Source organism: Eleutherodactylus coqui, chromosome 9, assembly GCF_035609145.1.
Source record: "Eleutherodactylus coqui strain aEleCoq1 chromosome 9, aEleCoq1.hap1, whole genome shotgun sequence".
NCBI lineage: Eukaryota > Metazoa > Chordata > Amphibia > Anura > Eleutherodactylidae > Eleutherodactylus > Eleutherodactylus coqui.
Genome location: NC_089845.1, coordinates 136,257,991 through 136,284,499, shown reverse-complemented (window position 1 = coordinate 136,284,499; position 26,509 = coordinate 136,257,991). Strand labels below are relative to the sequence as shown.

The 26,509-nt window shown below is 41.8% G+C and overlaps 1 protein-coding gene across 1 annotated transcript in view; it reads right to left on the bottom strand.

Moving 5' to 3' along the window:
* CSMD3 (CUB and Sushi multiple domains 3) overlaps positions 1-26,509 on the bottom strand; it is a 909,686-nt gene that overhangs the window by 94,116 nt on the left and 789,061 nt on the right. The window contains exon 54 of the mRNA XM_066579038.1: positions 18,171-18,353. Within this exon, the coding sequence (XP_066435135.1) occupies positions 18,171-18,353 (183 nt within the window). The remainder of the gene's footprint in view (positions 1-18,170; positions 18,354-26,509) is intronic.

The following is a 26,509-nucleotide window of genomic DNA, read 5'->3' as shown; positions in this document are numbered from 1 at the left end:
AATGCCCAATTAATCTAATTAGAGGACAAAACTGGAGAAGTGTAATGATAATTTATGTATGGGTAATTGTCCAAAATATGTGTTATGGTGATATCCTTGTTTTGTAGATGATTGAGGAAATGCAAAGCGGTTAACTGCAAATCTATCAATCCCCACAGGGAAATACAAAGCGCATTCAAGTTTGGAGATCTCCTAATTTTTTTCTAAAAAAACTACTTACCTCAGAAAGCTGAAAGTATTATTATTTCTCAGCATATTCTCCCTCTTGACATATACATTTTTTGCAACACCAATATCATGATTCCATTGCAGCTGTGAATGCGTCTTTAGGGCTCTGCAAGAGCAGCACTTATAGGAAACAGAGACTGTAACCTTGTGATCGTTGGCTGCGGCACCCATCTGTAGGAGACTTTCCACATCTCTAGGTCCTCACGCAGGATGTTGTGCACAGATTGTATGGAGATGCCGACTTTACAGTCAATCTCTTCATAGAATGGTGGAGTTGGAAGGGACCTCCAGGGTCATTGGGTCCAACCCCCTGCTCAGTGCAGGATTCACTAAATCATCCCAGACAGATATTTGTCCAGTCTTTGTTTGAAGACTTCAATTTAAGGAGAACTCACCACGTCCTGTGGGAACCCGTTCCACTCACTGATCACCCTCACTTTCAGAAAGTTTTTTTTTAATATCTAATTTGTGTCTCCTCCCTTTCAGTTTCATCCCATTGCTTCTAGTCTTTCCTTGTGCAAAAGAAAATAGGGCTGATCCCTCTGCACTGTGACAGCCCTTCAGATATGTGTAGACAAATATTAAGTCTCCTCTTAGCCTTCTCTTTTTTGCAAGCTTAGCATTCCCAAATCCTTTAACCGTTCTTCATAGGACATGATTTGCAGACCGCTCACCATCATGGTCACTTTTCTCTGGACTTGCTTCAGATTGTTGATGTCTTTTCTAAAGTGGGGTGCCCAGAACTGGACATAGTATTCCAGATCAGTTCTGACTAGGGAAGAGTGGAGCACGATAATTATCTAACGTGATCTAGACTCTTTGCTTCTCTTAATACATCCCAGAATTGTGTTTGCCCTTTTGGCTGCTGCATCACATTGTTGACTCATGTTCCATCTATGATATATTAGTATACCCAAGTCTTTTTCACAGGTTCTGCTGCTTAGCCCAGTTCCTCCCATTCTGTATGTGGTTTTTTTTTTCATTTTTCTTGTCCAGATGTAGAACTTTGCATTTCTCCTTGTTAAATACCATTCTGTTAGTCACTGTCCACTGTTCAAGCTTTTCTAGATCTTTTACAAAACTTTCCCTCTCTTCCCCAGTGTTAGCTATCCCTCCTAGCTTTGTGTCATCAGCAAATTTGATCAGTTTCCCATCAATTCCCTCCTCCAGATCATTTATTAAAATGTTGAACACTGGGCCCAAGATGGAGCCTTGTGGTACCCCACTTGATACATTCTTCCACTTGAATGTGCAGCCATTTATGACCATTCTTTGAGAACGATCACTCAGCCAGTTGTGAATCCACCGAACAGTTGCCTTGTCAATCCCATATTTGGTCATTTTTTCAATAAGCATGGTATGAGATACTTTGTCAAATTCTTTACAAAAGTCAAGATATCCACCGCATTTCCCTGATCAACCCAGTCGGTGATTCTGTCATACAAGGAAATTAGATTCGTCTGGCATGACTTGTTTGTTACAAACCCATGCTGGCTCATTTTTATCCACAGTCAATCAGTGCTTCTCCATAATCACTTGCTCAACTCGCAGTGTCATGCTGTCAGATCAGCTGGTGCATGGCCATAACTCCTTTGGTTTGTTCTCACAGAATATTCTGCATTCTTTAAACTGTTGCACCCACAAATGTACATTTTTATTTTCATTACACCTTCACTGCATGTCTAACTCAACTGATGATGAACATTGATGGGTGTCATTCAATGCATGTGAAAAAAATAGATGAAGACATGCTGTTCTTGGAATGTGAACCTCACCATTTTAAGTATTGAAAATGCTTCCAATCCCAGAACTGTTACAAGGGTTTTGTGAACTAGACGATGCAGCCACTCATCCTTGTAGAATGCCTGAGTCTTCCAAAATATATTCTATGTTTCTACGTGCTCTTATTCCTAAGAAAAAAATTAGCAGTCCTTATATCTTGAATTCACCTTGTAGTTGCTATGGTGCAGGGTACAGCCATTTTGTCTTAGACAGATTTAGGTTTCCCATAAATATTGGGTAATTTTCAGGCTTCCCAAATGTAGTTATTCTTCCAATCCAAGGGTGGACAGTTCTGGGTAGTAGGCAGTGGTGCAGGTTAATTGCCATTATGGAATCACAGCTCTATAGGCAGTTACAGAACTCCCAAAAAAAGTTTATTGAAAAGATAGCCATTTATGGCATATGTCTAGGATATGTTTTAAATGGCACACTGGAAGGGGTCCCCTAATTATTGCTAGGAACCCTAACCTATCATTGACATAGTGTTTAAAGTGCTCATTTGTTTTTAGGAACACCCATAGTGATACATGGTTTCCAAAGCTGGTTCCATGAAGGCTGAAAGGTACTGCCACTACTTCATCTGTTATTTCCACAGGAAGCCGTGATAAATGCTCACTGAAATAATTAAAATTAATAGTTCCTCCAGACACTAGTGGGTAAAAAGGGGTCCAGAGTGGGGAACTTCATCTCTATGTTATGAATCATGTGAGGGACCTTAAAGAACTGTCTCTTAAGTCTAATGAAATGTAACTAGGTTTTCCTAAAAACCTAATTCTTTGCTATGAAACAGCACATGCAAGGGTTTGTCTAAGGCAGATATCTCCTTTATATTCCAGGTTGCCATTATATGGAGTTAGTGAGTGTTCACACCATGTAAATATCTCCTAGTTCCATTCTGGAGTTCAATCTGAATTGCTGAAAATGGGATTAGGATGGAAACCTAGATGAAATCATGGGCTTCCATTGCTCAAACACAGACCACTAAGGTCTCTGATTGAGAAGCCTTATGCTCATTTCCGACATTTATGCTAGACAGAATAGCATGGTTGACCATTTAAGCAATAGATGTCTGTAGTTCGACTTGAATTCAATTTTGGGGGATAGAGTTGGTGGGCATGCTGACACAATCTGGCCCACTCTGCTTCGATTGAGTGATCCTTGTTCTTGTGTGAAAGGAAAGCAGAGGAGCGACCGTATTATTACTGCAACGACTGTCAGGTGCTTCAACATCCAACATTTGTTGCATGTAAATGACCTTAAGATTGTACTTAACTGGTGTAATAAAAAATCATACAGCTTAAGTCAATTCAAGAAACATTAAGAATGGGCACCTCTGTATGTTTGAAACTTGGTTGGGGGTGGTTGTTATCATGAGAGCCAAAAGAAGAGATTCATCAAAACTTGAGTATAACAAAAGTTTTAATTTTTCAGGGGTCTGAATAATTGCTTAGGGCAACTGCTACATTCTCCCCTTGCTGCAGTTTTCATAAATGTCACTAATTGTCTCTCTTTTCCAGAGGCTTCCTTACTCTAGAAAAGCCGATGAGTCAAATAACACTAAATCATAACATTTTCAAAATAGATGTTTTCCATAAGAGCAGCTCAAATAAATGCCATCCACTGCAAGCGTTTGCTAACATGGAAAGGTAAAACATGACATTTTGGTTTATAGTAAGAATAATAGTAGGTCCATTATATGAGTTATGCTTCACTAACCATTTTACACCTCAGTAAATCTGAGCACTTTGTCACCACTGCCATGAATGTGAAATTATAGGACAATTATTTTTTAGAACTTTGCAGCTTATGTACAGTATATGCATTAGGGCAGGAAACTCTGTCAGTCGAGTTTCAATATATGGTATTACATTTTAATTTAAACCATAGAATTGAAGTAACAGAAATAGAGTAACAAGTATCTAAGGGAAGCAATTGATTGATTGAATCACAATTTATATTTTCTGTCTCAACAGTCTGTTACGTCTGAGCAGGAAGCCAAAATACCTCATCTGGATAAGATGTAATAGTTGTCCAACGGGACGGATATATACACTACTAATAACTTGGAGTAGAAAACAATGTATACGCTTTGTAAAAAAGAATCCGATATGATTAGATGAACGGTCTTGTCACCTGAGGCCCTAAAAGTGGTTCCCCCCTTGGCCTATAAAAAAGTTCTCAGAGGCTCCTTGTGTGTAGTGACCTATTTTTCCACTTGTGTAGAGCCTGGTGGCCACTAGACATTTCTCTACGAAGCAATCAAAGAGATTTTGCCCAGTTAACAGAGTTTGAGAGGGGTGCACATTATTGGAATGCAAGAAGCTTGATGGTCTGATTGACAATGTGCCGGTCACTTGGGCCATTCCGATCAGACTGTTAGGAGGTTTTGGGACCAGTGGATGTGTGAGGGCATCTTCCGGGTTCCTGTGCGGCAGGCTACAGCACTGGACGGGGAGTGGCCAAGATAGATGGTATTCCATTTGTATTCCTTTTAACTTTTTTTAAAAATATCATTTAAAGCCAATCTAACCTTTAAAATATTTCGTTGTCAATTCTTTTGAAGAGAGTGGCTACCCTCATGGCCGGGGAGAATTTATACTGTGTTGTGCCTTCTCAATCCATGGAATGCTCTTATTTAAAGAACGTTAAGAATTTTATGGGCAAAAAGATGTTGAGGTATTATATGTACTATATTATATTATAGTAGCCTTTTCCTGCACAGATTAAATGGTTATTTTGTTAGAGACACCCGATTTTCACAGTTGGAGCATGTACCATATGGAAATTACACCTGTGACCCCGAAATGCAGCATAAAATCAAGTGACAAGTTTTCCATCAATGAGTTTCGATGAAATCCACATTGGAATGAGAAAATCAACAGATGTGTGCAACTTCCAATGAGGCCTGGTCATTAGTACTAGACTAGCCAGATCAGGATTTCATTGCTAACCTTCTGATGTTTTCTCACGTAGTAGTGTTGAGAGTATGTGGTAAATTATGTGATTCAGGAAAAACATCCAAAGATAGGAGATATTGTGGATGTAAGCAACTAGCTGATAAAAGGAGTCAGTGTAGGATGTCAAGAATTGCTATGATGAAGAGGCAATGCACAGCCAAGTAAACTACAGCCATATACAACACTGGTGATCCAATTAATCTATCGAAAACTCATTGCTCTTTAGCATTGATGGGCTATAACAGCAGACAACCAGTTTGAAACATTTTCTGTCTAAGAGACCCAGAAAGGCAAGACTACAATGGGTAAAAAATACAAAAATTAGATCACTGAGCAGCCGAAAAACATTGCCTGGTCAGATGAATCTGGATTTCTGTTGCATCATGCATATGGGAGGGACAGAATCTGGCACAAGCCGCATGAATCAGCTGTTCAGAATATAGCAGGGCAGTGGTACCTCCGGATGTGAGTGCCTCAGCTTGTGAGCTGCTTGACCTGTGAGCAGCATCTCTCTTAAATTTTTGCTCTGATTTAAGAGCTAAAACTAGGGTTACAAGCCTGCTTGCAAGTCATGTAGCTCACAAGCTGAGGCTCAGGGGGGGTCTGATACTCACCTACTTCTGGCGTTTTGGTCCTCGCGATGGTTTGCGGTGCAGCTGCAGGCTGTCGCGTCCTCCTCCACGCTGACAGAGCATTGCTTTCTGGATGCGGGGCTTGAATGCCTTGCCTTCAACAAGCTAATGCTCTGATTGGTTAATCCAGTATGGCGTCAGCCAATGAAAGCCGGTGCTGGGTTAACCAATCACAGCCATTCAATGATGGATTTTTTACTTGTAGTATGAATGCATTTACTTAGTAGAATGCATTCATGGTGTTTTAATTCATTTCATTGGGGAAAAGTGCTTTGACATATGAGTTTTTTGCCTTAAGAACTCCGTCACGGAACACATTAAACTCGTATGTCAAGGAACTACTCTACCTCCATCTAATTTGCAACAGCTGCAAGAAGCTTTCTGTCTGCATGGGCCAATATTCCTGAAGAAGAATTTAAACACATAGTGGAATCTATACCATGACAAATTACTGGAGTTTGAAGGCTAAAGGAGGTTCAACGTGCTACTAGATGGGGGTTTCTAATAAAGTGGCCAATCAGGGTATATATTCTAGATATTTTAGCTCTTATTTGCTATTGTATTTCTGGTTACAAAATATTTTTCTTTTTCAGTTTTCTACAGTTTATGCAGAAACACAGATGATATAATTAATGACATTTTATAGAGCAACACTGATAGATCTTTCTGCAAGCACTGAAAAAAATAATTTGCTTTCAATTATGCTTGGAAGATTCGTGAACCATGAAACAATAAAATGGTCCAGAAATGCTGCTAATATTGAATGTTTTTGCACACTTACAGATTTTACTGCAATAAATTTCCTGATAATTTTTGCATAAATTGTCAGTATTTATGCTGTATATTATGTTACCAAGTAACAGCCACAAATATACAATAGAAATACAACTTGAACTATGCTGCTGCCACTTAGTACTACATTTAGTGGGATGATACTGTACGTCCTTCAGAGCAGGTGACAATACATTTGGGTCAAAGCACAACTATCTTTAGGCCTCATGTCCACGGGGAAAATCAGATCCGCTGCAGATTCTCCATGGAGAATCTGCAGCGGGTCCCTCCTGCCCCGCGGACATGAGCGCTGAAAATAGAAATTTAAAAGAATTTACCTATCCGGCGCGGGCGACGAAGCTCTGCTCTTCCTCACGGCCGGATCTTCATTTTCGGCCGGCGGATGAATTCCTGACGCCGGCGGCACGTCGCCGGCACGTCGTCGACGTGCCGCGCGCATGCGCCGGGCACATCCGCCGAGCCGAAGCAAGGGAGATGCGGCGGTGAGGAAGAGAAGAGCTTCGCGGTCCGCTGCGGGTGAGTAAATGCTTTAAATTCCTACTTTAGGTCTCCCGCGGATCCAGACGGCTTCCATAGGCTTCAATAGAAGCCCGCGGGAGCCGTCCCCGCGGGAGACCCGCATGAAAATGGAGCATGGTCCAGATTTTTTCATGCTCCATTTTTTTTTAAATCAATCACTTTTATTGACGATCCGCGGGTATTTATGTACCCGCGGGTGGTCAATGCATCCCTATGGGGTGCGGATCCACGAGCGGGAGATCCGCTGCGGATCCTAAATCCTATTTTCCCCGTGGACATGAGCCCTTAGGGGATGAAAAGTATCATGAACTGAGCCTTCCATCTGCTGCTGGCTAAAGAGGGGTTGTCCAGTTGAAAAATATTATTGATTTCTCTTTGTATTATAGGCAACCAATAGTAGATCGGTGGGGGGAATTTAAATGTAGTGTGACGCTTTTTCAAGAACAGAAATATTGATGACTGTGCTTCTGAAAAGTTCAATTTGGTCAGTTAGCCACATTTTCGCAAAAATCTTGTTCGATCTCAATTGGTTCAAACTAAATCAGAAGTTTACAGAACTCCCAAAACTGGTGTATAACACTGTTTAAGAGCAATAAATGCTCTATGTAAGACTCTGAGACAGTTATTTGGGGCTTTTATGGTTCTTACACCAGTGTTCATTACTAGTCTTGAGCAACCTGAACAACTAGAACACTGTATAGAACTTTGAAAAAAAAACTAATTTCAAGTTCATGCCAAACCAAACTTTTAGTAAAGTTCAACCTAAAAGCGGGTTCTACTGGCTTGATTCACTCAACACTAAACAGAAGGTTCAATTTCATCAGGATGGAGAGTCAATGTGAAGATTAGACCATGTATGGTATATTTAATAACTCTATCATCAGCTAGCTTATTTAGCTCAAAGATGCCTTCGGGTCTGTCTGGCAGCAGCGGCGTTCTGGCTCCGCCCCCTTCTACGCGTCATCGCGTAGCTCCGCCCCGTCACGTGTGCCGATTCCAGCCTCCTGATTAGCTGGAATCTGCACAGATGACGGGGCGGAGCTACGCGATGGCGCGTAGAAGGGGGCGGAGCCAGAATGCCGCTTGTGCCGGACTGAACAGATGGGAGAAGACCCTTCTGCGCAAGCGCGTCTAATAGGGCGATTAGACGCTGAAGTTAGACGGAGCCATGGAGACGGGGACGCCAGCGCAGGGAAGGTAAGTGAATAACTTCTGTATGGCTCATATTTAATGCACGATGTATATTACAAAGTGCATTAATATGGCTATACAGAAGTACTTAACCCCACTTGCTTTTGCGAGACAACCCTTTAATATCTACCATTATGTATCAACACAATGAGGGAAAGACATAAAAGCGTTTAAGCCAGGATTCTGGCATAAAAAGCTCCTACTTAGACAAAATATATGACTGCCATATTCTGCCACCCTCCCCATTTTTGTAAAAAAAATGAGGGTTGCTTGGCAGAGGAGTAGGGTGGGTTTGTCAAATTCTCTATAATTTGCACCAGAAACTAAGGTAAATTATAGTGGACATATGAGTTGGGTTTTGCCCAGAGTAGATTTCAAGAGGAGGTTAATGGGGGGCCAAAGCTGTGACAAATACATCTAGGACCAGCATGTAAAACAACAGTCTTATGGCGCATTCAGACGATCGTATATCGGCTGGGTTTTCACACCCAGCCGATATACGGTGTCCCTCTCTGCATGGGGAGGAAGCTGGAAGAGCCGGGAGCATTGCACTGAGCTCCCGCCTCCTCTCCACCCCCTCTCCGCCCCTCGCCACTATTTGCAATGGGAAGGGGGCGGAGCTAAGTTCCCTGGTATTGCCCCCCCCCCCTTCCCATTGCAAATAGTGGCAAGGGGCAGAGAGGGGGTGGAGAGGAGGCGGGAGCTCAGTGCACTGCTCCCAACTCTTCCAGTTTCCTCCCCCTGCAGAGAGGGATGCTGTATATCGGCTGGGCATGAAAACCCAGCCGATATACGGTCGTCTGAATGCACCCTTATTTCAATTTGCTCAAATATCTTTTCATGAAACTAAAATGTAGATTGAATAAATGTAAAAATATACTCAGTTCCTGACATTCTATAAAAAGTTGCACTTCAACAGGGGAGGTTATTGCAGGTTTGCCAAATAGATATTGGTGCATTATTGCTAGGACATGCCACCAATGTCTAGTTATGGGGGTTTAACCCCTTGAGTGGCGGGTTTCCTACCACCCTGTCGTGCCCACCAGGGCAGGTTTTTTAAAATGGTCTAATCATTGAATTACAACTAATTTTGCAGTTGCGTCTCAAGAGCCATAACTTTTTCATTTTTCCATTGACATGGCCATATGAGGGCTTGTTTTTTGCGGGACAAGTTGTGATTTTTTTAAACGGGGGAGGAAAAAAAGAAATGGGGAAAAAAGAAAAAAAGGGGCCATGTCATTAAGGGGTTAAATAATGTATTAACTTCCTTCTCTGGGTCATTACGACGCACATGGATACCACATGTGTGATTGTATTTTTGATTTTTTACAAACTAAAGGGAGACAAGTGTTTTTATTGTTTTTTTTATAATTTTTTAACTTTTTTTTTTTTAATTTTAATTTTTTGTCCCTTTAGGGGACTTCCACAGGGACCCATCAGGAGCCCTGATCACATTCCGGGGGTCCGATGATGACAGCCCTTTACATGCTGCAGTGACAGCCCTTTACATGCTGCAGTCACATAGACTGCAGCATGTAAAGGGTTAACACAGCAGAGCTCGGAGGTTTTCTCTGATCTCTGCTGTAAGAGCTAGTACCTAGCTGTCCTCTGACAGCCAACAACCAGCTCTCCCTGCCACAGAGACCATCGGCTTGCTTCTGACAAGCCGATGGTCTCTATGGCAACCTGTAAACAAACCAGTGCAGGAGGTTGCCGGCACATCGGCAATATCTTCTGCTGGTTTTTCAAAGTCCTGCACTGCTCTTTGTGGGTCTGTGCAGGCAGAGCACACTGTCACAGCTTGTGACATTGTGCTCTGCAGCTCCCATAGTGATACATAGCCCGGAAATCTTCCGGGCTATGTTGCTATGGGCAGTGGAGCTCGTCCCGGAAAATTTCCGGGCGTGCCACTCAAGGGGTTAATCGTGACCTACATCAATCACTACAACAAATTATCAAACCTGCTCAATTTTCTTTGGCAACTGCACAGTTCACCTATCATAGTCAATGGCCATCCACATAACCTCCTGGCAAAAGCAGAGCATACCATATTGGATGTCCTTTAGCTCTGTGGGTTTATTACGGAAACTGCTCCTAAACAAAAAGTTCCAATAATTAAATTATATTCTATAGTCTGAGCAGGATAAAGGACTTAACCGCATCACTTGCATGTATCTCCCCGCCAGACATCCTCAACAGCTTTTTCTATGCTTAGGGTTGGATTAGCTTCCCAAATGCATGAACACATGTTCGGAACAACTTTCCTGGTCTGGCTTCTAAAAGAGTCTGCCCTTTCTTATTACTCTGAAAACTACGAGTCAACCTTCCGATGGAGATTGCAAATGGTGACTGACCTTTCGAGCTTGCCAAGTCTTGTGTCTCATTGCTCACTAAATGGCAAGTAGGGGGTGGGCCACAGAAAGTTAGCCCAGCGTCGTACTCTTATGAAAGTGGTCTAAAAGAAAATCTGTGTCTGTTGCCCATAGCTACTAATCACAGCACAGCTTTCATTTCTTATACTGCTAAGGGAAAATGAAAGCTGCACTGTGATTGGTTGCTATGGGCAATAAAACTATTTTTACCTTTTAGACAGTTTTCATATGAGTGTGGGCAACTTTACCATGGCCCACCCTGTATACCTGTTATTCGCTAAATGAACCTTATTTTTTGCATTTTTACTCCTGTATCAATGTACCATGTGCAATAATAAACTATATTTATGTCAAACACTATGTGGAAAATGTAATAACATCCTTTGGTACTCATATTTCACTTCAGAAGCATAGTCTTTTGCGATAACTATACGAGTACACCGGCTTAATTTTTATCTTGGACACTATAGAAATGATCATGCTGTAGCCCTAGAACATTGCTTTCGCCACAAGCATCAATGCAATGGACTCAATCTGTTAAGTAATGGGACAGTTATCACCTGAATTATCACTCTATCCAGAAAATGTGGTCAATAATCATCCCATGTACATGTGACCACCAACAGGGCACTAAGCAAAAAATTGCTCACTTGTCAGAGTTGCTTGGTTTTTACTAGAACTAAAGACCTAGTGACTATTGGCCTTTGTAAACAGGTGCTGCTCAATGTTTGAGCAACTTCTTGTTTACTGTGAATGGAGGCAGACGGGCCAGAACGATCCAGGCTTGCTCCGCCTCCATTCATTGAATGACTATTACTCCTGTGCAGGGCACAGAAGTCATAGTTGTGGGGTAGCCCATGGAACGACTGATGCACCTGACATGTGTAGAGGTACCTTTAATGCCCAGGCCAGTTTGGGTTTTATTTTTTTTGCATCTTTGGATTCCAAGAGGCATAACATTTTTATTTTTCTGTCAGCTTTGTTTTCTGTAGGTGAAGTTCTAATTTTCAGTGCATGATTTTTTGGTATTCAGAATGTATTCAATTTAGTAACTATTTCTGGGAAGAAATGGGGAAAAAACTGCAATTTTGCCTTTTTGCACAATTTTGGCATTCACTAGGTAGCATAAATATTTAACTTTTATTTTATAGGTCAATACAATTCTGACAGCACCAAATAAGTCCAGGAGTTTTATGTTTCACTGTTTCTCACTTTTAAAAGAATCATTTGTTTTTATGTCACCATATTTGGAGAGCCATAACTTTTTTTCCCCATTAATTTAGCTCTGTGAGGTGTTTTGTGGAATGAGTTGCAGTTTTCATTGATACCTTTTTGGGTTATATAAGTTTGTTGATCACCTCATTCTTTTTTTTTGATAGGGGGGAGACATGATAAACAAAAAAACATCAATTCTGCCATAGCATTCACAGTGTGGATTAATAATATAATAACTTAATGGTTTGGGTCGCTCCGAAAATTGCAATGCCAATTTTGTGTGCTTTTCTTTATTTTTGACATAAGAAAGTATTTCTGACTGTGTGTGTCAACTTTTCTTTGTTTTTTGGGTTTTTTAAAATATTTTTATATGTAATTTTGTTTTAGTCCCACTATGGTACTTTACAACTAGGGAACTTGATCACTGATATAATATACTATGCTTGTTCTATTAAGCTGTCCCCTAAGAGGAAATATGGGATAACAGAGAGAGACCCCCTTTCTAACTGCTATCCCAGCCATTGCAGGGGTTTCTCTGAGTTTTTTTGAGCCTCAAATCATTTCATGGGCATAAAAGTAAAAAAATAAAATTTGGGGTGCTTGTGGCCACCAGAAGAAGGAGCCTAGGCATACTAAACAGTATGCAGATTCTTTAGCTCCTCCTAGTGGTGTCTGAAAGCAGTCCGACTTTTATCATGTAACTCTATACCTGTGAGGGGAAATATTGTCACTCTGTATCTGACCTCTATATAAAAATAAATCTACCAGCACATAATGTAGGATTAGTGTTGAGCGAGCCGTAACAGTCAAATCCTGTTTAGGGTAGAACTTTGCTAAAAGTTCAGTTTGGCACAAACTCAAATGCCGGGTGGTTTGTCTTGGCTAAACTCACTGAAATGGAGTCTGCCACATGGCAGAAAGTGGGAGGAAACATCACAGGACGACAAAGATCTGGCCTTACAACTTGTTGAAGGACTTATTTACACTGAGGGAGAAGTCATATGCTAGTCACTTTGTTTCAGTGGATGTCGGTGTATGTGTGTACACGGGCCTACTATAGCTAAAAATCACAGTTTCAGGAGATTATTTTGGCAATAATTGCCCCATGTAAAGGTACCTTTACTGATGGTTACTAGTGTAAAATACATTTTCAGGTAGAAAATAATTTCTTTCTTGTTTGCTTTTAATCTTACTTAATATTTTTTATACTAATAGATTTGTTTTACAAGTTTCCAGACATAAAAAAGGAGTCAATTATCGCATCAATTATTAATGACGAGGCGCAACCACCTCCAGAATTTGAAGAGATATAGCAGAAGGGTGCATTCACACGAGCGTGTGCTGGTGCGTACATAGGTGCGCACAAAACTGGTGCACACACGTACATGCACAAACACGCGTGCATGCAGGTCTGTGCAGCATTGCCTTCAATGGGACCGTTTACTGCTGCTGGCGGCCCCATTACATGCAATGGTCTGCCGACAACCCCTTCAGTGATTTTCAGGGAAGGGCTGCCGGGGCTCAGGCGCATCTAGCCGCTTGGGTCCCATCACAGTAATGAAGTTTTTTCAGCAAGCAGGGATTTGAAACCCCCGGCTGCTGAAAGTGCTGCATCTGATTGGCTGAGCACTCAGCTAATTACAGGCAGCGCTCAGCAATTCATTAAATGGCCAAGTGCTGCCTGTGATAGGCTGAGCGCTGTGACCCATCACAGGCAGCGCTCAGCTGTCATTCAATGAATGCTGAGCGCTGCCTGTGATTGGCTAAGTACTCAGCCAATAAGACACAGCCCTTTCAGCAAGTTGGGATTTTAAATCCCTGCCTGCTGAAAGAACTTCATTATAGTAACGGGACCCAAGCAGCTAGATGCGTCTGAGCCCCGGCAGCGGCGGCGAAGTGAGTATATATATATTTTTTATTTTTTTACACCAGATAGGAATGATTTTCAGGGAAGGCCTTATATTTAAAGCCCTTCCCTGAAAATCACTGCGTGGGTGCCGGCATCCTATTGATTTCAATGGGAGAGCTTTGCAATCCTCTGCCTCAGCTGTCACTGGGGCAGCTGTGGCAGTGGATTCTTTACTCCCCACGGGGAATATTGACATGCACCACGGACCTATGGTGCAAGCATGTCCTATGTTTTGCAGGTACATGCGTTTGCATACCTGTAAAACACGGACAAGTCAACATACCATTGGAAACCAATGGTTCTAATAGATGCGTGGTTATGTGCGTACATACGTGCGTAAACACGCTCATCTGAATGCACCATAAACCACAAAGACACGTCTGCCTTTATGTTGGTTACAGTTGAGATGAAATAGAAGGGAATGGTTTAGCCAGGCTGGCCCTGTTCTCTAAGGATTTAGAACAGATTTTCAGTCCTTTTCAATATGTTCTTAAAAGCAGCAGTGGAACAGTTTGCCTGGAAGGATGTGAAAGGTAGATTTGAGAAATAAGCCACCTTATTTAAAAAGAGATGAAAATCTTGTTGAGAAGATTCAACCCGCAAAGATAAAGTGAATACTAAACCTAAATGACATCAGAAAAAAAGATGGAGCGTACAATGTAAGGCAATATATTTCTTCAAGACATTGTTCAGGAAATTGTGTTAAATCTACAAAATCCCTATCATTTGATCTATGGTAGGGGTTACAAATTTAACCATTGAACCACCTGAAGAGAGTGTTTTGGACTTTTACCATACATTATTTCCTTAGCTTGTCCTCTGGTTTCCTTAAAGAGAATTCATCATACTTTTGTTTGCATAAAACCGGCTATACCAGTAAAAAAAATTAAAGGGGTTGTCCCGTGAAACAAAGTTGGGGTATACACTTCTGTATGGCCATATTAATTCACTTTGTAATATACATCGTGCATTAATTATGAGCCATACAGAAGTTATTCACTTACCTGTTCCGTTGCTAGCGTCCCCGTCTCCATGGTGCCGTCTAATCTTCAGCATCTAATCGCCCGATTAGACGCGCTTGGGCAGTCCGGTCTTCTCTTTTGCTGAATGGGGCCGCTCGTGCCGGAGAGCGGCTCCTCGTAGCTCCGCCCCGTCACGTGTGCCGATTCCAGCCAATCAGGAGGCTGGAATCGGCAATGGACCGCACAGAAGCCCTGCGGTCCACCGAGGGTGAAGATCCCGGCGGCCATCTTCGCAAGGTAAGTATGAAGACGCCGGACCGCGGGGATTCGGGTAAGTACTATCTGTTTTTTTTTTTTTATCCCTGCATCGGGTTTGTCTCGCGCCGAACGGGGGGGCTATTGAAAAAAAAAAAAACCCGTTTCGGCGCGGGACAACCCCTTTAAGTATTGTACTTTTCAAAATGTATTTTGGTAAACACTTTCTTCAACTCATACCTTGAAAAAGATGGTATAAACGTTTCCCAATGCCCCATATGAGCAGTCCAGGGGGTGGACTACAGCATCTCTGGTGGACTGGCTAGACTACATCCAAAAATGTGCCCCTCTCTGGTACTGTGATGTTATGACGTTGGAGACATCAGCACTGCTGCTGATGATCAGACAACAGGGGATTATAGAGGATGTACCAACAAATGGGATTGATGAACTGCGCGTGTGCCGTCTCCTATGTCATCCACTTCATAGATAGAGGTGGTTTTAGTAGTCTCCAGTAGTTTCTGGACAGCCAATGACAGATGGTCCAGTCTGCCCACCGGACTGCCTGCCATGACTTTACATGCAGCATGGGAAAAGTTTATACCTTTTTGAAGGTAGGAGTTGGTCAAAATGTTTATCAAAATATGTTTTCTACAATACAATACTTTGAAGTAGTTGGCTTTATGCACACAAAAGTAATGACAGGTTCTATTTAAGTGGGTTATGACAAGATCAAACCCCCTGTTCATGTGTCCCGTGATCAGGTCTCCTCTCTATATCTATATGAGGAGACTTTGAGTCATGCTTGTATTACAGGAAGAATCCTCTGAATCGCTATCTTTCAATACTGCATTTAGACCACCTGCACACGGCAGGGCTGGATTCCGCATGCAAAATCCTGCTGTGGAATCTGCCCCTGGGAGCAGCAGCGTCCACACTTACCTGGACTTTCAGTTCAATCTGTACTGCGGATGGTCTGCACAGCGAGCCATCGAATGTGCGCAGTACTTTTTTTTTTAAACTCCTGCTTTTCCCGCATAATCGCCTAGCGATAATGCGGAATCCACAACCTTTCCGCAATGTGATTGCAGAAGGGCCACAGATTGAATGGTTTTCATTGACTGCAATGGAAGCCGTCCACGCAGAATCCATGAAAAAAATGGAGCATCCTGCGATTTTTTTTTACTCCTCTTGCAGAAACCGCAGTTGGTTTCTGCAAATGTGCAGGAAGAATCGATTTCCCATTGCATGCTATGGGCGCTATTTGCTCCACATCTGCGGTGCGAATGCCTGCCGTGGATTCCACAGCAAATATTCGTCCATGGGCAGGAGCCCTTACCCTGAAGCAACGCTGTAAATGAAATAGCTGGCTGGCTAGGGCTATCCCCAGGGAGAATCAGCGGTTGGCTGGGGTGCCCTGGGGCGATTAGCTGTTTCTCCCAAGTGTCATATTTAGATGGAACAACCCCTGTAATTAATATTTTTTGATTCCCACTGTTTGTTAAACAGGTTTCAGCATTTAGTATGTGCCTTACTATACAAACAGAAACCTCAGTGCCTGTTGCCCCCAAATCTTGCTGCAGGTCTTTTGCAGTCGCTCGAGTGTTTTTGACCACCTGTCTTCTCAGGAATCTGGTAGCACGTAATAGCTTTCTCTTTCTGCCATATACAGGTAGTGTAGACAGTGTTCAATTAACTTCTAACTTATGAACTGCATCCAAGTGTATCTCTAAAAGCATTCAGTGTCTTTTCTATTTTTACTCTTGTTTGTGGAAGGCAATGATCTCTTCTCTTATCTTTTGCCTTTACCATTTTTTTAACATCCAACCAATCATCACAGTCAACAAAGCACTAACCAGCCCAGGTATGTGTTTTATCTCAAACACACCTGATGTAACTAATCAAGACCTTGATTACTTGCATCAGGTTTGCTTTTGACAATACATAATTTGAACATAATGAAAACAAAGTTTTGGTACCGTGTAGAGATAGTAGAGCAAAATGTAATTGTTCCCAGAAAGAGAAACCACGTAATCTTGGTATGATATCTACAAGAGTATGTGGTTTCTCTTGCTGTGAACAATCACATTATTTGGAAATGTCTGCTCTTGTAAGAGATTCTGTTCAAGGAGTTCAATAATTCTGAGACTGCAGTAGACCTTAAAGGTGGCTTTTTGTGTTGAACTTGGAAAAAAACCACTTGTTATACAAGTTGTTTTGAGCTATTTAAATTGTTGCCATTTGATTTTTATTTTCTGTAAACAGCTGGACGTTTGCAAATTTGGCAAATAAACCTAATTTGCAATCGAGGTTGAATATTTTTTCCAACTATATAAATACAATCATGGCTGCAAAAGAGGTAAACATGGTGGTAACACTTCAACACCTGAGCATGTATGTACATGTATATATACGCACACACACTATACATATACTGCATATCTTTTTTAAATTTAATATAAGGTACCAGCTGTGGGTTAAAGCCCCGTCTCCCAGACTTCCCACTCTGCTCATCCTCTACATATTCTCTCTATGTAATACTGGTACAACTGAGAGCTGTGTACTCCATTTCAGGTATTCCCTCCCGAATGTGGATCAGAAATCAGGGAGAAGCAGCTTAAATGGGTTTTCCAGGACTCCATTATTGATTACCTCTTTTTAGGATACGCCATCAGTATCTGATCAGTGCGATACACCGCTCAGAATCCCTGCCAATCAGCTTCTCGAAGAAGCCACAGTGACCTAATGAGCACCATCATCTTTTCCCTGTATAGTAGGCACAGCGCTATACATCTTCTGGTGGCAGTGCCTCATATAGCAGCTCAATCCCATTCATTTGAGGCTCTTAGGCCACATGATGAATAGACTCGTTTGGGGAATATATTCTCAAAAGGACTGTTGACCATTAAATTGTGGACAACCTTGGCAGTTTAAAAGTTATTATGGTGATATTTTTTTTATTTCTATGATAAACTTTGCTTGCAAACACAAAGTCACCCAATATTAACGTGAAGTTATTGCTGAATTTGAGGTACCAGTAGTTGGTAGTGGTAGTTTGTAGATAATAATAATTAGCCATTCCATTTGTTCTGCTGGTGTGAAATGTTCCATCCTACTGATCCGTGAGCAAATAAGCTTTTCTTTCCATGCCTCCTTATTTTGCATCTTATCCTAAATGAACCCAGGAGCCTTACCCACGATCCATTACAATTCCATCTAGGTAATGAATAGACATTGACCGGTCTGGTGGTACTACTGCTAAACCTAAAATAAAAGACACTGCACTTACTGTACACTAAAAAAAGAAATATCCAATGAAAAGTTAAATACAACTACAGTCTACCAGTTAAACATACCTTTGCATTCTGGTTGCCTTCCAGTCCAAGATCCATTACTGAGGCATGTTCGTTCTTCTGACCCATGAGGGACATACCCAACCTCACAGCTGAATCTCAGTGTATTTTTGGTTCTAAATTCCATGCCTTCTCTTAAACCATGAGCTGGTATTCCAGGATCTCCACACCAACCTGTGGTGTCACCTACAAGGAAGGAGCACAGTTGTTAGAGGAATCACTCTATAGAAAATTGGTACAACCACTGCTGGTCTTGGGTTAGATGGCACTTCAAGCAGAATTTTGTTTTACCCCCTCCCATCATAAGAAAAAGTAGTGCAATGTATTCTGTTTTGTGCAGAAAGTAGAAAAATAGCTATATACCCACACCATAGAAGTTTAGTCAATAAATAGTGTACCGAAACCAAGCTCATAAATACAGCATAAAACAGACACAGTCTATATGTACAGCACTAGAACCAAACCCATAAATACAGTACATAGATACAGTACCAGAACCAAGCTCATAACATAAATACAGTCACATAACTAAATAACTATGTTGCGGCGGCACGGAAGAGCTGACAACGGCACCTAGAAACATCGGAGGTGAGGAGACAGAGCCAGCAAAAGGATGATTTATACAGTTCCACAAGACACTGCTGCATGGAGGAAGAGCATCATCTGGCCAGGTTGACTTAAGGGAGGCAATCGAACTGAGCCTATATCCCCTCCATAAGCTGGTGGTTGGCACCTTGTGTGACCCTGTGGGTTGCACCTAGCTAAAGCCATCCATGGGTGCAACTAAGCTACTAAATTAAGATGACACTTACTTTTTCCATGAGTGCTATAGAAGGATAACTTTTTTTCCTTTAAAAAATAAAATTACTCAAAAAAATTCTATTAATTGTTGGATGGCCACAATCTGTTTTATTCAGCTTAATCATTAAATATTATTTAATAGGAGATCATTCTGTATATTGTATACTCGTTCGATTTTGTCTGGGTAATCCTGAGAACTAAAACACCAAAGTGGTGGGATTTAGCAAAAACCCCTCCCAAAAGCAGTCATTTTGGGGGGTGTCACCTAGTGTTCCTGGAGCCAGGGCTTAAATATCCAGAATTAGTCAGTTCAAATATTTGCAAATATGATATACATTGGGCTAATTCTGTGTAATCCTCCTGGAGTGAAGAAACCCAGAAAAAAAATGACAGGTTGTAAACAAATAAAAAATAAGACCAAAGAAAGCTTCCAAAACCTTTTTGTTTCTAATCCCTCTCCCAGTCCTCAAGGGGCAATTCTGTGTGATACGAACATTTCTTACATAGGCATGAGCAACAAAAAAACGCTATATGGCACATTGAGCAAGTTGGATCCAACTTCTCTTTTATTATAAATAATAAAGACTATCAGAAGAAGGTGTTTCGAGGCACAGGGCCCCTTCTTCAGTAAAGCTGGGGTGAGTACATGAAAAGTGGTGCATAATATATGGTGAAAAGGTGGGGAAGGGGGAAATGAGGAGGAGAAGGAAAGGGGGCAGGGAAAGAGAGGAGGGGACAGAACAATGGTGAACATACATGACACGAAAGCATACAAAGTACATTGAAGATGCAAAAATTGTTTCTCATATTATTTCCCACCTGCTGGATGGAGTGTTCACCTGGTTAGGCAGCACCTGTATACTATAATTCACTTTCATACTTTATTTACCATAGTACCGTTACTATATTTTAAAGGGGTTGTCTCACGCCGAAATGGGTTTTTTTTTTATTCAATAGGCCCCCCGTTCGGCGCGAGACAAACCCAAGGGATGGGTTAAAAAAAAAAGTTTATTACTTACCCGAATCCCAGCGCTGCGGCGACTTCTTTCTTCCTTTACCAAGATGGCCACCGGGATCTTCACCCACGATGCACCGCGGGTCTTCTCCCATGGTGCACCGTGGGCTCTGTGCGGTCCATTGCTGATTCCAGCCTCCTCATTGGCTGGAATCGGCACACGTGATGGGGCGGAGCTACGAGGACCAGCTCTCCGGCACGAGCGGCCCCATTCACCAGGGAGAAGACCGGACTGCGCAAGCGCGTCTAAAAACGCCAGAAGACAGCGAATTTAGACGGATCCATGGCGACAGGGACGCTAGCAACGGAGCAGGTAAGTGAATAACTTCTGTATGGCTCATAATTAATGCACGATGTACATTACAAAGTGCATTAATATGGCCATACAGAAGTGCCGAACCCCACTTGATTTCACGAGACAACCCCTTTAAGCCTTTATATACACCACAGGGTTGCTCCACCCACTCATTTTCTACATCTATTCCATGTTTTATATGGATGCAATGGAACTATATACAGTAATAATGCATACATATCCCTACATAAAATCCAAAAAAATTATTATATGATACTACTTGTGACTAGTTTTTGTTTTCTTCCCCTCCTCTATCTGCTTGGATATCATACACAACTTACCGGCCAGCAAAGGACATGCTAGAAATAAGGGGAAACTTTATGCTATGATGTTATAATGCAGGATGAGCAAAGTACTATAAACGTATTTGGCATTGTTACTGTACAGGCATTATTTTGTGATCTAAATTTGGTCAAATAAATTACATTAAAGAGTAACTGCACTTTTTTAATGTACAAAATAGGCGATTCTAAGTATTTTTGCAATTGGTTTTATTAGCCTATTCTGTGCATTATTCGTACAAAGCCCCTCTTCAGCGATGTAGCTAGGTGAAGACAGTGATGGGAAATCTCAGTGCATCAGGTGCAGAAGTTCAGCATGTTGCAACCCGCTGCACTGAGCCCCTAAGAATGAAGGGGAGAAACTGTCTGCAGCATAGAACATGTTCTCTTTCACAGTGCCAGGGACAGAGCAGAAAGGAATAACACCAGCATGGGGGGACAGAGCAGCAGGGCACAGGAGGACAAGGAAGACTTAAAAATGATTAAAATATAAAACAAACATTAATAAACTGTCGTATAGAAACAGCTGTGCAAGCACTATAGAGAACAGTGCAGGCACAGCTGGAGCGACCTCTTCATTTACGTACTTATAGTAGCTAGCTGTCTCCGCTGCGTAGCTGAAGAGGGGTTTTCTATGAAATGTTTACAGAATAGGCTAATAATACCTATTGCAAAAATGTACAAAATTGCCTACTCTGCATATTTAAGAAAAAGTGCCTTTATTCTTAACATTACAAAAGGAAAAAAATAAGGGAAGATGCATTTCTTTCCAGTTTTGCAAAAATAATAGCTCCTGGTTCGCTTTTGTAAAACATTAAAGCCCCACCCATGCAGAAGAGAAAATATATTTATTACTGGCATTTTTGGGTGGGGATTTTTAGTCACACATGTATTTTTTTAAGTTATTTTTTTTCTTTAGAGAGGCATATGAAAAAGGCCAGGAAAAAAATGTCATTCACAGAGCATGCTGTGCTTTGTATAAGAAAGGGTATTGTTTCTTGTTAGGCCTCATTCAGATGAGTGCTGTTTTTGCACTGTTAGCAGCGCACATAACACTCTTCTTATGGGAGCCAATAGGTTCCTATGGATCCTATTGAATCAGCGCACCTAACAAAAGATAGGACGTGCAAGTGCAAACTCGCATGTCGGCCCCGAGGTGCGCACAAAGATAGGACATGTTTTGGGAGCCTTGAAAGCACGCACCATGCACCTCGGATCGTGTGAACGGGCTACTTCACTATAGCCACGATCTATAGTCCGCAAAAACAGCAGTCACCTGAATGAGAGCACCTAGAAGGTGAGCGAGGAGACGTATAAAGCCATCTATGCTCCTCTGAGAACTATGCAAACGGAAAGATGCAACAATAACTCTGCAACGCCCCCTATCGAAAGGCAGAATTTTTATTTATGACAACATTCGCATCAAAATTTTGGCAAAATTTGTGGCAATTTGACACAATTATTAGCACAATTTAGTTCATGCCTCCTTTCCATAAATCCACTCTCTTTTTTTCAGATGTGATGGGAAAAAGTGTCTGAAAACACATGACAAATGTGGCTCAAAGCATGCAAGACAGTTTTCTGGCGCTATCTGTGCCAGAAAACTATCAAAATTTGAATGGGGAGTCTGCCCATTAAAATCAGCCTAAGGACCCAATCACATGGGCATATAATCCACCTGTATGATGTCCATGTATTTTACGAAGAGTGCATGGACATAATATATTCTATGAGGCTATTCAGACGTGCAAAATTTCACACGGACCATCACAGCAGCATATCCTACTCTAGCCTGTATCACACCCAAGAATCAGGACATGCTGTATAATGCAAGTTGCGCGCTAGAATATGGAGCACAGCTCACACATGGCCATCTGAATCCGGCCTTAGAAGGATTCTAAAATAATGAAATTTTATTGTGAACCTAAAGGCCTTAATCTTGAAAGGGTTAAAGATAAACAAATGTGTGACAAGTACAAGGTTATATAGAGGAGGGGGCTAATTATGCATTCAACAATCTATCTAAATGGAGAATAGATCCTCTGGCTAAGGTGCCATCCATTTACAGTACAACACGCTGCTGTACAGACAGGTGAGAGAAACAATTACATATAAGACAAAGTCTTCACACTACAAGAGTTTAATGTCTGTGTATTCTAAAGCTATTAATCACACATGAATGACCAGTACAAGGTGACGCTGCTGCGTCGTCGGTAAATCAAGTAAATGATGTCCCTTTTTTTGTGAGAAGCTTTGCAGGGATATGAGCAGCACTATGGTTACTATGTTATCTCGTCATATTACACAGAACACACTTATCTACTTGGCAGGAAGCTTTACATTTTCCTACAGCGCCACCACAGGGAAAATTAAGCATTACACAGTGTCCATTCAAATCCGTGGGTTATGTTTGTAATAAGGGACAGGATGAGTCCTCCGGAGTGCGAGACACTCTTTGTACTCTGTAATCACTGTCTACTCTGGCCAAGTGATGTGGATCCTGAACAACTAGAAAATTCCTAGAAGGGTTTATAAAAATGAGTTTTCTTCATTCGAAAATCCCTTGAAAAAAGAATCATATGTATGGTAATCAAGTGACTGACGTATAGCAAAATGTAGGATATGTCCATCAGAGCCAATTACATTCCATAGCTCACTGCAACAAACCCCTTAGGGCTTAGTCACACGGGCGTTTATTGCCGCGATTTTCGCATGCGCATGCGTCCGGCGATTTTTTAAAACCATTGCTTTGCAATGGCATCGGACACATGAGCGCTTTATATGCGCTCGTCCGATAAATTAGAGAACAGAAATCGCAGATCGCACCTATCTGCGATCTGCGATTCCTGTTCTCTTCTCTATATGCGCTCAACGGGGCCGGCGGCAGCAGCGCCGACCCCATTGAGAACATACAGAAGACAAATCATTCTTCTCTGCCACAGCTGGAACAGCTGTGGCAGAGAAGAACGATGTTTGCCCATTGAATTCAATGGAGCCGGCAATACAGCCGACTCCATTGAAAGCAATGGGCTGCCGGCGTGCGCGGGATGAATTGTCGGGAAGGGGTTAAATATATAACCCCTTCCCTGCAATGCATCCTTAAATGTGAAAAAATAAAAAAAAAGGATGTACTCACCTGCTCCCGGCAGCTGGAGATCCCCGCGGCCCTACTGCAGTGGGTGTGAAGGGGTGTGACTGAGACTGGCCCCTGATTGGCTCAGCCTGAGCCAATCAGAGGCAGATCTCAGTCACACCCATTCATGAATTCATGAATGGGTGTGACTGAGACTTGCCTCTGATTGGCTCAGCGCTGAGCCAATCAGGGGCAAGTCTGAGTCACACCTCCTTCACACCCACTGCAGGCCGGCCGCCAGGATCTCCAGCTGCTGGGAGCAGGTGAGTACATCCTTTTTTTTTATTTTTTCACATTTAAGGATGCATTGCAGGGAAGGGGTTATATATTTAACCCCTTCCCGACAATTCATCCCACACTCGCCCGCAGCGCTTGCATTCAATGGAGCCGGCTGTATTGCCATCTCCATTGAATGCAATGCGCTGGACAGCTCCGGCCCGTTTCTAATGAAACGCGGCTAGGAGCAGATTTTCGGGCGATTTTTGGGCCGATTTTTTGGCGCCGGTCACGCGATTTGCGCATGCGCATCTGTCATGCGATGCGCAAATCGCGTGAAAAAACGCCCGTGTGACTAAGGCCTTAGGGATGGTCAATATGCCTTTTTTACTGACTTCACTAATGGCCTTTAAACCTGCATATACCGGTACATCATTTTTAAGGCAGTGACTTGTCTGACTACTGACAGCCAAGCTCCTTCTCTAACTGCTAGGAGCAGAGAAACTTCAAATCCTGGCAGTTTAACCCCTTACATGCCAAAATGAATAGAAACTGCAGCATGTAAGCAAATGACAGAGGGAGGGAGCTCCTCCTGTCACCCACGGGCACCCCACAATACCATTGCATGGTACTAATTGTGGTACGAGGACATAGAAAAAATAATGTATTTTAACTATTATTGCCTCTATGTTATCAGCCAGAGACCTGATGTATATTGTAAGTCCTCTCTGCTTACATTGTTGTAATTTGATACTAAGATTGCCCACGTTGCATTCCAACCCCCCTTGGTATGACACTGTTCTGCTCACCATGCATCTGTATGTATGTAGCGGGTATAAGAGATAAGATGAACCAATAAGTGTTAGCTTTTAACCCTTTGCAATCCAATTTTGGATTCAGGGTTTCCTAGGGTTTTTTCTCTTTCTGCCATTATACAATGGCACCATCTGCTGGCTAGAGCCAGTACTGTAGTATGGGACATGCTGGAAAGGCCCTCGACAACAGTAGTATACAGTAAGAATACCCTGCCGGACATCTTCCAACATCAGAGCTGTACAGCCTTCAATCAGAATGTCTGAAGACGTCAGACAGTGGATTGGAAAGGGTTAATAAGCCTGCCCACACTGTATAAGGCTGTTAGAATCCTATTTTTTAGGAACTCTTGGTGAAAGATGTGAATCGACCAGAGCCTGTGCGCACATAAAATAAAATAACCATTCCCTGAGAAGATCCTAAGTTGTTCTGTCAAATATCCTATTTCAACTGGGTTCCCATGGCAGCCAGAGGCCTGACAAAGGCTCCTTGTCTGCTATATAACTCAGCCTATTAGATGCCACCACCAACAGAGTCTGATAGGCTGCTGTCACAGGCTTAATATAAATCACTACATTTTGAGGGACTAAAGATTAGTGTCAAAAAAAGTTCAATAACGTTTAAAAAAAGTTTTAATCCAGTTTAAGAAAAAAAAACATTCATAATGACTCAGACAATGAAAATATTTTGTTGTTCATCTCGCTTGGTGAGTCATAAAAGGAATTCTAAACCGTTATATCAGAATTGCTATTTTTCTTTTATTTGCCTTCAAAAAATATGCCATAAAAACCAATCCAAAAATTACATATACCTCAAAATAGCACAAATAGCAACTTTAACTCATCCTGAAAAACAAAACCGTCACATAGCTCCATTACTGGAAAAATAAAAATGCTATGGGTTTCACAATGAGGTGATGATGAGTCAATAGTTTTTTCCTTAAAATGTGTATTATTGTGCTAAATCAGTAAAACCAATAATTTACATAAACTTAGTATCACAGTAATTGTGCTGATCCAGATAAGAAAATGATTGCGTTATTTTGACCATATGGTGAACGCCGTGAAAACAAAACCTAAAAAACAATAGCAGAATTTTCTGGGAGTTTTCAATTTCCTCTTCAAAAAATTTAATAACACATTATATGAACCCCAGATTAGTGCCATTAGAAAGTACAACTGTAATGACCTGGAGGGTCCTACAGAGTAGTCAAAGAAAGATAATAAGTTCCTGGGATCTCACTATGAGCCTCAAGGCGACATAGGGGGTACCCAACCTGAGATAGAAGCTGTTATTCCTGAAATAGCTATCCCAGCAATAGCTTACTGATTGGTGCTTTAGTTGCAGCTTATTTGATTGGTGCTTTTGTTACTTAGCAACACCAGAGCCCGCATGGAAAAGGTAATTTTTTAAGTGTGCGTACACTGCCAGTTGGGAGTTGGAGATTGGGAGCAGAAGAGGGCAGACACACAGACAAGAGCAGGAGAGGGATATAGTGCGGTGAGACAGCGAGTGTGTCATCAGAAGAGATAGGATGGAGGAGAAACACCACTACTCTCCGTTCTTCCTCCCCCTGAGTAAAAAAATTAGAACCAAGTCAGAAAGAGAGGTCATAATAATACTCATTATATCCCACTGTTAGTTAACTGTGCAAGGGGAGGTAACAATCTACCCTGCACAAGCCCTTCTAGCCTGTCACTGACAGTCCGGGTCTAAGTAAAGGGGAAA